The sequence below is a fragment of the Aythya marila genome, assembly GCF_965140915.1.
Source record: "Aythya marila genome assembly, chromosome: 6".
NCBI classification, from domain to species: Eukaryota; Metazoa; Chordata; class Aves; order Anseriformes; family Anatidae; genus Aythya; species Aythya marila.
In genome coordinates, this window is record NC_139047.1 from 38,641,458 (window position 1) to 38,653,533 (window position 12,076).

The following is a 12,076-nucleotide window of genomic DNA, read 5'->3' on the forward strand; positions in this document are numbered from 1 at the left end:
CCGCTCCCCCGGCTTGGGCCGGCACCTGCGGGCGCTCTCCCCGGGCCGCCCCTGCCCGCTCCCGGAGCCCCGACGGCGCGGCCGCCTCTGCCCCGGGGCCGCCCGTCCCCGCCGGGCAGAGGCTCGGGGGCTGCTCGGGGCCGGGAGCCGCCGCCCCCCGACGGGCAGAGCGGGGCGGCCGCGGGGCCCCCGCCAGCGGCCGGGGCTCGACGGGGACCCGGACCTGCCCCCTCCCGCTGCTCCTGCGGGGCCGGCACCGCGGCGGGCGGCTGCGGGGCGCATCTCGGAGGAGAGGTTTAGAAAAGGCTGCGGGGTGCGGCCCCGCGGGCACCTCTCGTTTCCCTGACGCAAGAGGCAGAAGTTTCCAAAATTCCCAGGCGGGCCCCCGGGGGTTTCATTTCCGCCTCCCCCCGGGGCCCGCCGCCCCCGGCCCCGCCGCCCCGCCCCGCTCCGCGCCCCTCCGCAGCCCGCAGCGCCCCGGGGCCGACACCGCGGGGGCTGGGACGCGGCCGCCGCCCGCCCCCGGCGGTCCCCGAACCGCTCGGAAAGTTTCTAAGCACGAGCTGACCGCAGAGGATCCCTGCAAAGCCGGCTGCGAGGGAAGATGCCCTCCGCCCCGAGCAGCTTCCCCACAGCCCGAGGCCGCCCCCCCGGCCCCGCGGAGCCGCCCGAGCAGAGGCGGGCGGGGAGCCCGAGGGGCCCCGTGCAGCACGGGCAGCCCTCGGCTCCTGCAGCGCAGGGACCTGCCGCGATAAAAATCCGCGAAAGGACCGACCTTTGAGTCTCAGGCGGTCCTCTCCGTCCTCCCGCAGCCGGCGAGCTCTGCCGCACGCGTTACTGAAATGAAACCGCCCCATCCATTCTCCTTTGCAGTTTAATACTACATTGTCAGAGTCTACTCTCCTTTATTTGCAATGGATGCTGGTGTTGGCGCTTCTCACTTAGACAGAAAGAAGACGAAATTCTATTCGTTTACATGTTTTATTGTTGTAAACATTAAAATTGTCTTTCTCAAAGAAAGAGTTATCAGGAAAAAAAAAATCAGCGTTTCTAACTGTCATACACCATAGAAAAAAAGGCAGTGACTTGTATAATGTGCCATACTGGGAATATACAAAGAAAAATACTACAGAATATGGCAATATTAAAAATATTACTCGAACATAAAATAATATATTAACCGACAATTTTAGACATAAAAAAAAATAAATTCAAAGTGCTCAGTAATTTCCAGGGAGTTATGTATATTATAAGCACTCTGGAAACAGTCAAAAGCTGCTGCATGCAAGATTTGTTTAGCTTTAGACAACAAAATAATCAAGATATAAACTTCTTTTTTAATCAACATCAACAGTACATACAACACTTACAAACAAGGAATGTCGGACGGTGTTTACAAACACTATGTGTCCCTTTGTCGAGGATTTCGGGTTTTGTAATACTTGTGCCCACCTATTTTACAATTGAGAAAATGTTTGAAGCTTAGATAACTACCAGTCTTTATAAAAGCTAACAGACTACATAGTGTCTGAAATACTATTTATAGAATATAGACATTACTGAAATAGCAAGTGCCTATAACATTGTCACCCTAGAATCATCATGCCTTCCTTGTACGGAGTCATTTACTTTTCTTTCTCTTTATTCTCCTTTTATTTTATTATTTTTTTTTTTGCAAGTGCTTTTAGATTTTCTCTGTAATTCTTTAGAATTGTTTCCCGTATTTATTCATAAATAGGCACAGAATAATTTTTAAAAAGCCAAACTGCATCTGATAAATTTACAAGCCTTTGCCTTCTTTAATGACATGCCACCCACAGAACATTTAGGTTTTCTATATATTACAGCTTTCTTTTACAGCAGAAAACTTTAGTCTTTAGGAGGGTGAGACTTGTGGGTCACCTTAATACTTTGTCACCGTTACGAGTCTTAGCTGCGCACCTGGCGTTGCCAGATAGGGTCATCTTTTTAATCAGAAGTCCTTAATAATAAATTCATTTATAAGCTGATAATAAAAAGTTTATACCATGGTATTTGTGTAGTCCATGATCTGCATCCATGATGCCCCAGAGCCAAAATGCCCCTTCACGTTCTGCCTGCAGGAAGTTAGCAACACTTTTTGGGATGGGAATCTGGCACCCAAAGGTGCTGCCTTGTGCCCAGATGAATTCCCCTTCAGACAGGTGAAGTTTCTTTTAAGTTCAGTGTAAGTGCATGGGAAGAGTCTTAAAAAGGTAAAGTGTCCAGAAAAAGTTTGTCGATTATTGCTGGTGGTGGCACCAAATCTTCCAGTTTCAGGTAGAAAATGCGCTGCAGCCCCTGCGTGCAAAGCGTGCGAAGTTCAGGGAGCTTCCCCAAGAGTTTGGACAAATAATTGGGGCGATTCAACCCCCCGTTATTAAAAGTCACATGGTCTTTGAGACAATTTACAATCTTGTTTTGAAGTTCTTCCACCCTCTTGGGTTCTTTAAGCCCATGCCTCTCTGCAAAAGACAAGGATGCAGGACATTACAGGTCTGACACTGCGGGGAAGGCAGGAGGGGAGAGGAGCTGCCTGGTGGCGCTGAGCGAAAAAGAGAGGGCACTGACCTGTCACCATAGCCAGGGCAGCGATGCAAGAGAACGCGGATATGTCGATGTTCATGTTTTGCAAGTTGGAGGAAAATTCAACAATGGAATCAATCCATTCCCCAAAGCCCCGGACGCACTGCAACCGGTGCAGGACCACCCCGTTGCAGAAGATAAGCTTGCCCTCCACGGGATTTGACCTGGAAGGAATATGACAACCCCAACATGAACAGATGAATGAGTAAAAGAAACAAATAGATAGAAAAAGAAAGGAAAGAAAAACATAAAGGCAAAGAGAAGAGAAAAAAGAGAAAGCAAAAGGAAGGGGGGAAAGGGAGAGATAAGAGAGGAAGCATGAGAGAGAAAGGTAAAAAATAAAGAAAAAATAAATGGACACGTTTAAAGAAAAAAAGGAAAAGAAAGAAGAGGGAAGATGGGGGAGAAAAGCTAAACAACTAATTACTTGAGGAGCAATAAATGAAGGATTTAGGAGGCACCTAATTACCGAGGAGTTAATAAAACGCAGATCAGTGGACCTTGAAAGGATCTGATTTCATAATCGCCCAGAAGTTCCCCCCTCGGATTTTGGCCGCTTACCTGTAAGCCAGCCGCAGCACGAACAGCTCCAGGAAGGCGGATTCAAAGAGCAGGTCTTGGTCTGTTTTGGGAAGGTCGGTGAAGCCGGGAATTTTTTCTGCCCATCCTCGGATGATCTCCATGGAGCCGGTCAAGAGATCATAGAACTGCTGGATGTGCTGAGTGTCATCTCCGCTCATCTGGTAGTCAGGGTTAGCCTGGAACTGGAAATTCATTTTAAAAAGCACTTAATGAGGTTCTCCAAAGTATATAACCCGTGAAATTGCTAACCCCATTTCAGGTAGGGGAGCCAGGTTTTTATAACAATTAAACCTCTCTCTGACCAGTAAGGAAATTAGATGTTCCAGGGCAATTAATTCAATTAGGAACGGTGCTACGAGGTCGCTGCTTTAAATATGCAAATCGCCGTTTCCGTGCAGGCTGCAGCCAGGGCCGCCCCGCGCGGGGAGACGGCCGCGTCTCTGCGCAAAGCGAGCGGCAAGCCAGGGGCGGCGGCGGGGGCCGCGGGGAGCGGCGGCGGGGCCGGCCCGGCACGGCTCGGCCCGGCTCGGCTCGGATGGACCCGGCACGGCTCGGCCCGGCCCGGCTCCCGCCCGGCGCCCCGCGCACCCCGGCGGGCAGAGGCGCTGCCGGGCGGGGGCCGCTCCCCGGGCGGGCGCAGCGAGAGGTGGCTCCGCGAGCTCGGTCCAGCTTACCCTGGAATAGTCCAGGCTGGTCATAGCCGGGTTGGAGTCGACATGGGCTCTCACCAGCGCACTGATCAGACTCACCGGGGGAGAGGGGGGAGAGGGCTCCTGGGGGCTCTTCGGTTTGGATGGCAAGCGACCCCTCCGGCCTTTTAGGCTGTCTGTGCGAACCACTGCAAGAGAAGCGGTGCTCAGCCCCCCGCCGGGCTCGGCACGGCCCGGCCCGGCCCGGCACGGCAAGAGGGTCGCCGAGACTCACCCTCCTTGACCATGCCGACGGCGAGGCACTTCTGGAAGCGGCAGTACTGGCAGCGGTTCCGGCGGCGCTTGTCCACCGGGCAGTTCTTGTTGGCCAGGCACACGTACTTGGCGTTCTTCTGCACCGTGCGCTGCGGGACGGACCGGGGGGACGGGGGGGACGGGACGGGACGGGACGGGACGGGACGGGACGGGACGGCGGCGTCAGCCTCGGGGGCCGCAGGTGCCGCCGCCCCGCCGGGCTGCCCGGCCCCGCTCCCGGCCCCGCCGCTGCTTTTTTCCCTATTCCTTTATTTCCTTCTCCTTTTTTTTTTTTTTTCTCCTTTTTTTTTTTTTTTTTTTTTTTTTTCCAGGGCATTTAACGGGAGAAAATTGCTAGCGTTAACATCTGAGCTAACCCCGCAGCTCCTAGCAGTGTTTTATATGCCAAGAGAAGGGAAGGAGACGCTCAGTAAATACAAATCCGTGGGCATTCATATTATTTACATTCCTTGGAGACCTCCTCTATTTAAAATGATAAGATTATTCAATCAGGATGGCGAAATAAAGAGATCACTTAATTTGACCACAGGGAATTCTGTTCCACTCGGTTAGCTCACACACGGCTCCCTGTCCTGGCCAATCTCGCTCCGGCGGGCAGCAAAGCAACCCGCACCCTCAGCTCCCCGTGCCCCCAGGCTCCCCGCGCCCCCGGTCCCCCGCACCCTCGGCCCCTGCCACCCCCCGCCCTTAGCCCCCCGGTCCCCTGGCGCAGCTCACCTTGAAGAAGCCCTTGCAGCCCTCGCAGGTGCGCACGCCGTAGTGCTGGCAGGCGGCGTTGTCCCCGCAGACGGCGCAGAGCCCCTCGTTGGACGGGGAGCCCCGCGAGGGCGGCGAGGGCACCTGGCTGTCCAGCAGCTGGGGAGCGTGGCCCAGCTGCAGCCCGGGGAAGGCCATGGAGGGCTGCTTGCGGATGGGGTTGGGCACGGCGAAGGCCTGCCCGTCCACGCCGTGGTGCGCCCCGGCCGGCTCGGGGTTCATGGGCACGTGCAGGGGCCCGTCGAAGCGCATCTGGCAGCTGGAGACGGGCGTGCCGGGGGGAGACTGCTTGAAGGAGAAGAGCGAGAGGCGGGAGACGGGCGTCTTCCGCTGCTCGATCATGTGCGTGGTGGCCACGTAGTTGGGGTGGAAGTTGTGCAGGGAGCCGGGGTCGTCCCACATGGGGCCGTGCTGCACCTGGAAGCCGGGCGTGGAGGGGGTCGGGGGCGACGAGGGCTTGTAGTACACGGAGCCCGAGTGGGACATCATCTCCTCGGACTGGGGGGGCAGGTGGCCGTGCTGCTGGTAGCTGTGCATCTGAATGTCTTCCACCTTAATGGAGGACTGCTGTCCGGACAGGGGCATTTGGTACAAGCAAGGTGGCTTCACGTCGTAGCTTGTGTTGTAGTTGTCCATAAAGGTACTGAAGCTGGGGAGAGAAGTGGTGGCAGTGATTTCAGTGTTGGTGAGGTCCATGCTAAACTTGACAAACTCTGGAGTTAAGAAATCGGAGCTGTATTCTCCTGAAGAGTGGTAACTGTAGCTCTGGGAGGCTGGGCTGGCTCCTTGCGGCGAAGACCCATACTGAGCCTGAACACAGGGCATGGCTGGAAACGAAACAGGGCAACACAGGCTCAGCCCGGACCACTGCGCGCCTCGTGCCCGCGCCGCGGGCCGCCCGCCGCCCCCGCCCCGCGGAGCGCGCAGCCCGCCCGGCCGGGGGGAGCCGCGGGTGCCGGCGGCCCCGCTGCGCGCCCCCGGCCCGCCCCGACGGCGCGGACCCCGGATCCCCCCCCTCCCCGGTCCCCCCGGTCCCGCTCGGCCGCGGGGCTCCCGCGGAGCGCGGCGGGCAGTGCCGGGCAGGGCGCTCACCAACCTTCAGCCGAGGGAGAGGCGTTTCCGAGGGAACTAAAGGCGGACAGCGTCGGAGTCCGGCGGGGAGCGAAGTTTCCGCGATTTTAGCAAACGGAGGCGGACTCCAGCCTGCCCGGTGCGCTCGCTGCAACACACACACGGGGCGCGCGGGTCAGGGCTGCGGGGGGCGGGCGGCGCTCGGCACCGGGCTCCGACGGCACGGCCCCGGCAGGAGCCCCCAGCCCCGCACAGCGCCGGGAACGGGCTCGGGCAGCGGCGGCCGCAGCCGGGGCTTCCTCGGGGCCCCGCCGAGACTTTCCCAGCGGGAGGAAAACTTTCCGGAGGCGGGCCGCCCGGCCGCTCTGCCGCTCCTGCCCTCCCGTTCCCCGGCGGAGAGCAGCCGCTGCGGTACCGCGAGGGGCAGCCCCGCGGGGCGGGCGCGGAGCGGGGCCCGCGGCACCTTCCCGTGCCACCGCGGCGCCCCGGCGAGGCTCGCAGCCGCCGCCCGGGGAGGGCACGGCTGACAGCAAGCGCGGATTAATTCAAACCAGACGGGAGCCGCAGCCAGGCAGCCCGGGCTCTCCGCGTCACGCCGCCGGGACAGACGGGGGGACGCGCTCCCGGGGGCGGCCCGGCCCGGCCCCAGCGGGATCGGGGCTCTGCCGGGACACCGCGGAGCCCCCCCGGGCCGGCCCCGGCCGGGAGGGCGCCGGCCCCCGCGGCACGGTGCTCCCACGGGCGCTCCGCGGGCGGGACACGCGTGCGGGGCGCGGAGCCGCCGCCACCCCCGCGCCTCCCCCGGCCGCCCCCGACGGCGGCGGCTCCGCTCCGCGCCCCGTGCGCGGAATCCCCGCGGGCAGCGCCCGGGCGCGCGGGGCCCGTGCCGGCGGCGGGCGCGGGGCCGTGCGCGGGGCTGAGCGCCGCGGGACTCACCGGAGAGCGGAGACCTGCGCGGGCATCCAAGTGCCGGGCGGCGGTGGGCGCGGGGCGGGCGGCGCGGCGGGGCACGGCACGGCTCGGCACGGCTCGGCACGGCCGGGCACGGCGGGACTCGGCGCGGGGCAGCGGCGGCAGCGTCGCGCCGTGCGAGCGAGGCGGTCGGAGTGGCCCTTCCCCGCAATGTGCCTTTGTTTATGTGCGCTCCGCATCGCGAGCCAACATGCACCTAAAGTCCCCGAGCGTCAGCGCGCGTCAGCGCCGCCCGCCCAATCAGCCCGCCGCGGGGCCGGCCTCCCCGCTCCGTTGGCCAGCGCTCGCTTTGGTAAATTTCCGACGTGACATCACCGCCCGCCGCCGCTTAAGGTGGGCACGGCCGCTCGCGGCGCCCCGCGGGCCGCCCCCCGACGGCACGGGCTGCCCGCCCGCCGGGCGGCGCTCCCGAGGGCCGGGGGGGGGGGGGGAGAGGGCGGCGCCCCCCGACGGTGCCACCCGCGGCGCTCCGGGCACCGCCCGCCCGCTCCGCCGCCTCCCCCCGACGGCCGCCGGCGGGGCCGGGCGCTGCGCGGGGCGCGCAGGGGGGGGCGCGGCCGTCGGGAGGCTCCGGGAGCGCGGCGCGGGGGGCGCCCGTCGGGGGCGGGAGGCGGGCGGGGCCCCCGGTGCGCCCCGTCGGGCCCGCGGCACCTTAAGCGGGGGCGGGGCTGTGGGCGGGGCTGTGGGCGGGGCTCATTTGCATGCGCGCGGCGGCGTCACCCGCCCGCGGCCGGGGGAAAAAGTGAGCGCGGGGCGGGGCGGGGCGGGGCGGCGCGTGACGCAGGGGGACGCCGCCATTGACGCAACCGCGCGGCGCGCCAAAAATAGCCCCGGAGGGGGGGGGGGGCGCGGGGGTGTCCCGGGCCGCCCCGTCGGGGCTCCCCGGGCCGCGCCTGGCGGCCGCTCGCTCCCATCCTGCGCCCGACCTCCCTCCTCATCCTCATCCTCCGCACCCTCCTCCTCCTCCCGCCGGGTCCCCGCTGCCCCAGGCCCGCAGCTCCCCCCCGGTGCTCCCGGTCGGCCCCCCCGGGGCAGGCAGGGGGCTGCTATCCCGTAATAGCGCCCTCGTCGCCGCAGGCACCCAGAGCCGTGTGTCCGTTCAGCAGCGCTTTATTGAGTGCCCTCGGTACAGGCCCCGCGCGCTACGCGTGCCCCGCGCTCCCCCACGTCCCCGCACCGCGGTGCCAGCAGGCGTCGGGGCTCGGTGCCCACCGCGCACCCACTCCCCCCACGGAACCGGCACCCCCGGAGGGGTCATTGGGGGCCGCCAAGGGCAGCAGTGCTCGGCAACTGGGCAGCGATGCGGGCAGGTGAGGCCCGTTCAGTCCAAAAACAGCACCATGCTTGCCCCCAGCCCAGCACAGCCCGATCGTGCAGGTGGGTGCGATGGCACACCGCGATGGCACACCGCGATGGCACGGGGCTGCTCATCAGCAGGTGATGGGAGCAGCGAGGGTGCAGAAGCACGTGGCCACGCCAGGGCACCTCGGGGTCATCGCCACCCTTCGTCAGGCTGCATCTCCTGCTGCAGTTCTGCCTGGAAAAAAGAAAGAGCTCGAGTGAGTCCAGCTCCCTCTCCACGGCTCGGGGAGGAGGCGAATGGCTGTTACACCAGGTCCCGCTGCGGGGACTGGCAGGGGTTTTACAAAGAGCAGAAACCCGCTCCTTGTTCAGGAGACCTGAGTGTGCAAGAGCCCTGCTCTGAACTCTTTTTCCAAGGGCTGGGAGAGGTGCTGCCTGCACACACGGCCTGCCAGCACCACCCGGTACAGCTCAGGTTAGGACCCGGTGCACCTGAAGCAGCACAGCCCGGACACACAGCGCCAACGTTTCAGACACAAAATTCTTCCTTACATAAAGCTCTATGAAGCACTCACACAGGAATGGCTTATGCAAAACTACAATCATTCCCTCTCAGGTTAAGTCATCGTTCTCACGCTGGGGATGCTTCTCCCTTTGAGCTCAACCTACACAACCTCCGTGATGCCCCAGACCGACCGCTTCGCTCAGCGCGCATCCAGGAGGATCATTTGCTTGTGGTGATGCTCCTGCCCCGATAAGTGTCTGCCAAGGTGTGCCGGGAGGGAGCTGGGGCAGCACAGCCGAGCCAAGAAGCCACAGGCTGCAGGAGCCCCCAGCCTGCTGCCCGCGGGGCCTGCGGGGGCCGGGTGCAGGCAGACGGGGTGCTCCCCCTGCCCGGCTGGGGGCCGGTGTCGGTGCCACCCCACGGTTAGTCCTGGCTGTAATTTCACCACGGTGAAGGAACCTCACTGCACAGACCCTTGCAGGGACAAGAAATACATCTAATTACCATATCCTTAGAATAGATGTAATATAAATTTCATTACTCACTTAAAAGTTCTAAAGTTAACAGCATAAACTTGAAGTTGAGTAATTAAGTAATCCTTATATAGACACTTATTAAAGTATTTATACATATTATCTTAAATCTACATCTATCATTTTGCCAATTAAAATTAGGACTTTAATTGCAATTAAGTAATTTAATTGCCAATTGAACAGCAAAATTGCTAAGTGACTAATTTTAATGCCTATTTTAATTACCAATCATGACTGGGGAGGGAGCTAATCAAGCGGTATCAGAGTAATGATGTGAAAAAAAACGGAGAACAAACATTCAAGACTACATGCTTTTAAAAAAGAACTCTAAATTAAATAAATGCAAACACAATTTTATACATGCGGCGAAATGCTGTATTTCGGTGTCTAAATACACGAGCACAAAGGACACATTTAATTAAAAGGAGCCATCACTCTTCCCCTAAAGTACTGAAGCCGAAGCGCCCCGTGCTCCCTGTGCTACCTGGGGCTCCCTGAAACGCAGCCCCCTGCCCGAGTCCTGCGCAGGGCACAAGTAGCCAGGCTGAGCTGTCCTGGCAAAGCGATACTTGGGGAAAAATAAAATAAAGCAAGGCACAGAAGCAGCCCCAAAACACCTCTGATGGCTCCTGCAAGGAGAGGTGGTGGCATTGCAGGCCAGGGGCATGTCTGCACCTCCAGGCCCCCGAGGGCTCCCCCAGGGCTGCAAGAGCCTGGTGCAGCAGGGTCGTGCCACACCACCCGCTGTCCCTTCCTGTCCTGCTGTCCAGCTCCCTCTGCCCCATGGGGAGTGCAGGCACACACATGCACACACGTGCACACACATGCACACGCAGGCACACGCGTGCAGAGATGTGCTGTCACCATTCCTGCTCCCCCCAGCAGTGGTTCCACAACAGGTGGATTGCAATCACTTCTGACATGCCAGGGAAGGGCCATAACCGAGCGTGCTGCAAAAATTAAAATCCCACGTTCCTGAAGGGCTTCGCCTAACTAACCACTAACGGGGTTTTTCAGCTTGCAGCTCATCAGAACTCCCCACAGAAGGGCCGCACTGCAGCGCACCCCAGAGCCTGCGTTTTGGGACACTCCTGACAGAGGCCTGGCTCAGCCACTGGCATTTCCAGCAGAGCACAACATTCCTGTCTCTGCGGTGTGTGAGCACAGACAAGAGGCAAACTGACGAGGTCTAAGGGGAAGTTACGGTGCTTGTTTAAGATGAGGAAGGGCACGAAGCGACGTGTGGTTGCTGCACTCGTGCCTCTATCAGCAGAAGGAGCGCACTGGGTCAGTCCCAGTGACGAAGCTCTGGTTGCCCTGGCCGTGACAGCAGCAGAAGTAGCGGCCAGGCCCTGCTGGCAGCGCTGCAGCCGGAGCCAGCAGCCCGCACGGCAGCACGCGGTCAGCGCTGCAGCGAGCACCAGCAGTGACCGCAAAGCACCATAAATCCCGTGAGGTGCCTACCCCAAAAGATGCATGAATGCACAAAGCGTGAGCTCTGTTATGTGTCTGGCAGTCCTGGGCTTTGCATCATTGCAGGGAGGGGTAATGCAGGAGGTGACCGCTCGTTCGGTACGTGGGCAGCTCCACCTGCAGCTCCTCTGCTCCTGCAGCTTCGCTCCTTCCCTCTGGAGGCTGTGGGGCAGCACTGGGGGCCTGTGGGCATGGGGGCTGATCCTGTCCTAAGCAGCAAAAAGACCTGGTTCTGGCAGTGAGCGTGCCTCCCCTGCTCGCCAAACCACCTGCACCCCGTCCCAGCCTGTGTTTTGGGAGAGGCACCGTGCTCCCCCTCAGCAGGGCAGGAGCTCAAGACCCCCACAAGGTACCTGACACGGGCAGTGTGACGTGGGGCAGCGGCTGCTGTGCATCGTGCCAGAACACAGCTAGGGCCAACACCACTGCCCTGCGACGGGGCAGGTTTGTGGCAGGGCCCCCACAGCCGCCCCACACCTTGCTGCCTTTGGGTGCACGAACCCTACAGGCACTGGGACGTGCCCTACATGCACGGGGACAGTGGGATGGGCCCTGAGCACTCCCTGGGGAGCTTCCACGGCACAGGGCGAGGGGTCACAGGGCGAGCCCTGACGCCGGGGCGAATGCTCCAGGCTGTGTCCCACGGGCACCCCCCGGTTTCCCTGCAGGTGCTGAAGGAGCGACTCCTCCTGCCTGCCCTCGGAGCACACCTGACACCGAGCTGGGCAGTGCCGGGCGCTACGAGGGTACCACCGGGTACCACCGGGTACCACGGGGCCCCCCTGGCGCTCCCCCGGCGGCGCGGTGCCCCCGGCAGGGGCTGGTCCCGGCTCGGTGCCGCCGCGCACCGGCTGCCGGCCGGGCTGCGCTCGGGACCCCCGGCCGGTGCTGGGCGCTGCTGGGGCTCCCGGCGCGTCCCCGTCCCGCCCGTGCCCGGCCCCGCCGCTGCACCGGGACGCGCCCGGTGCCGGCCCCGTTCCCCCCCCGCGTCCCCGTCCCGCCGCTACCTGCCTGTGCCGCCGGGTCGGTGCGGGCCGGCTCCGGCTCCGGCTCCGGGTCGCGCTCCGGGTCCGGGTCCGTGTCCGGGTCCGTGCCCGGTGCCGGTTCCGTGCCCGGTGCCGCCGCCCCCGCCGCGCGTCAGCGGCCGCCGGGCGCCGCGCTCCGTGACGTCACGGCACGGCCCCGCGGGGGCGGTGACGTCACGCGGGGGCTGCCCGCGCCCCGCCCCGCCCGACGCCGCCGGCGGCCCCGGGACCGGCGGGGACCCCCCCGGGGCGCGCCGCGGGGACCCGGCCCCGCGTCCCGCACACGCG

General features: G+C 62.4%; 1 protein-coding gene across 2 annotated transcripts; it reads right to left on the reverse strand.

Moving 5' to 3' along the window:
- Window positions 1-1,650: 1,650 nt before the first annotated feature.
- NR4A2 (nuclear receptor subfamily 4 group A member 2) lies at window positions 1,651-7,825 on the reverse strand. 2 transcript variants are annotated; one of them, XM_082763552.1, is made up of 8 exons: window positions 6,915-7,825; window positions 6,004-6,126; window positions 4,869-5,734; window positions 4,111-4,240; window positions 3,936-4,024; window positions 3,166-3,368; window positions 2,590-2,768; window positions 1,651-2,483 (listed from the first exon to the last, which is right to left on the reverse strand). In XM_082763552.1, the coding sequence occupies exons 3-8, from the start codon at window positions 5,730-5,732 to the stop codon at window positions 2,227-2,229; spliced, it is 1,722 nt and encodes a 573-aa protein (XP_082619678.1). In that variant the 5' UTR covers window positions 5,733-5,734; window positions 6,004-6,126; window positions 6,915-7,825; the 3' UTR covers window positions 1,651-2,226. The 2 variants fall into 2 exon arrangements, with proteins under 2 accessions (XP_082619678.1, XP_082619677.1); XM_082763551.1 differs by having other exon boundaries at window positions 3,861-4,024; window positions 6,915-7,822.
- Between the last annotated feature and the right edge of the window lie 4,251 nt (window positions 7,826-12,076).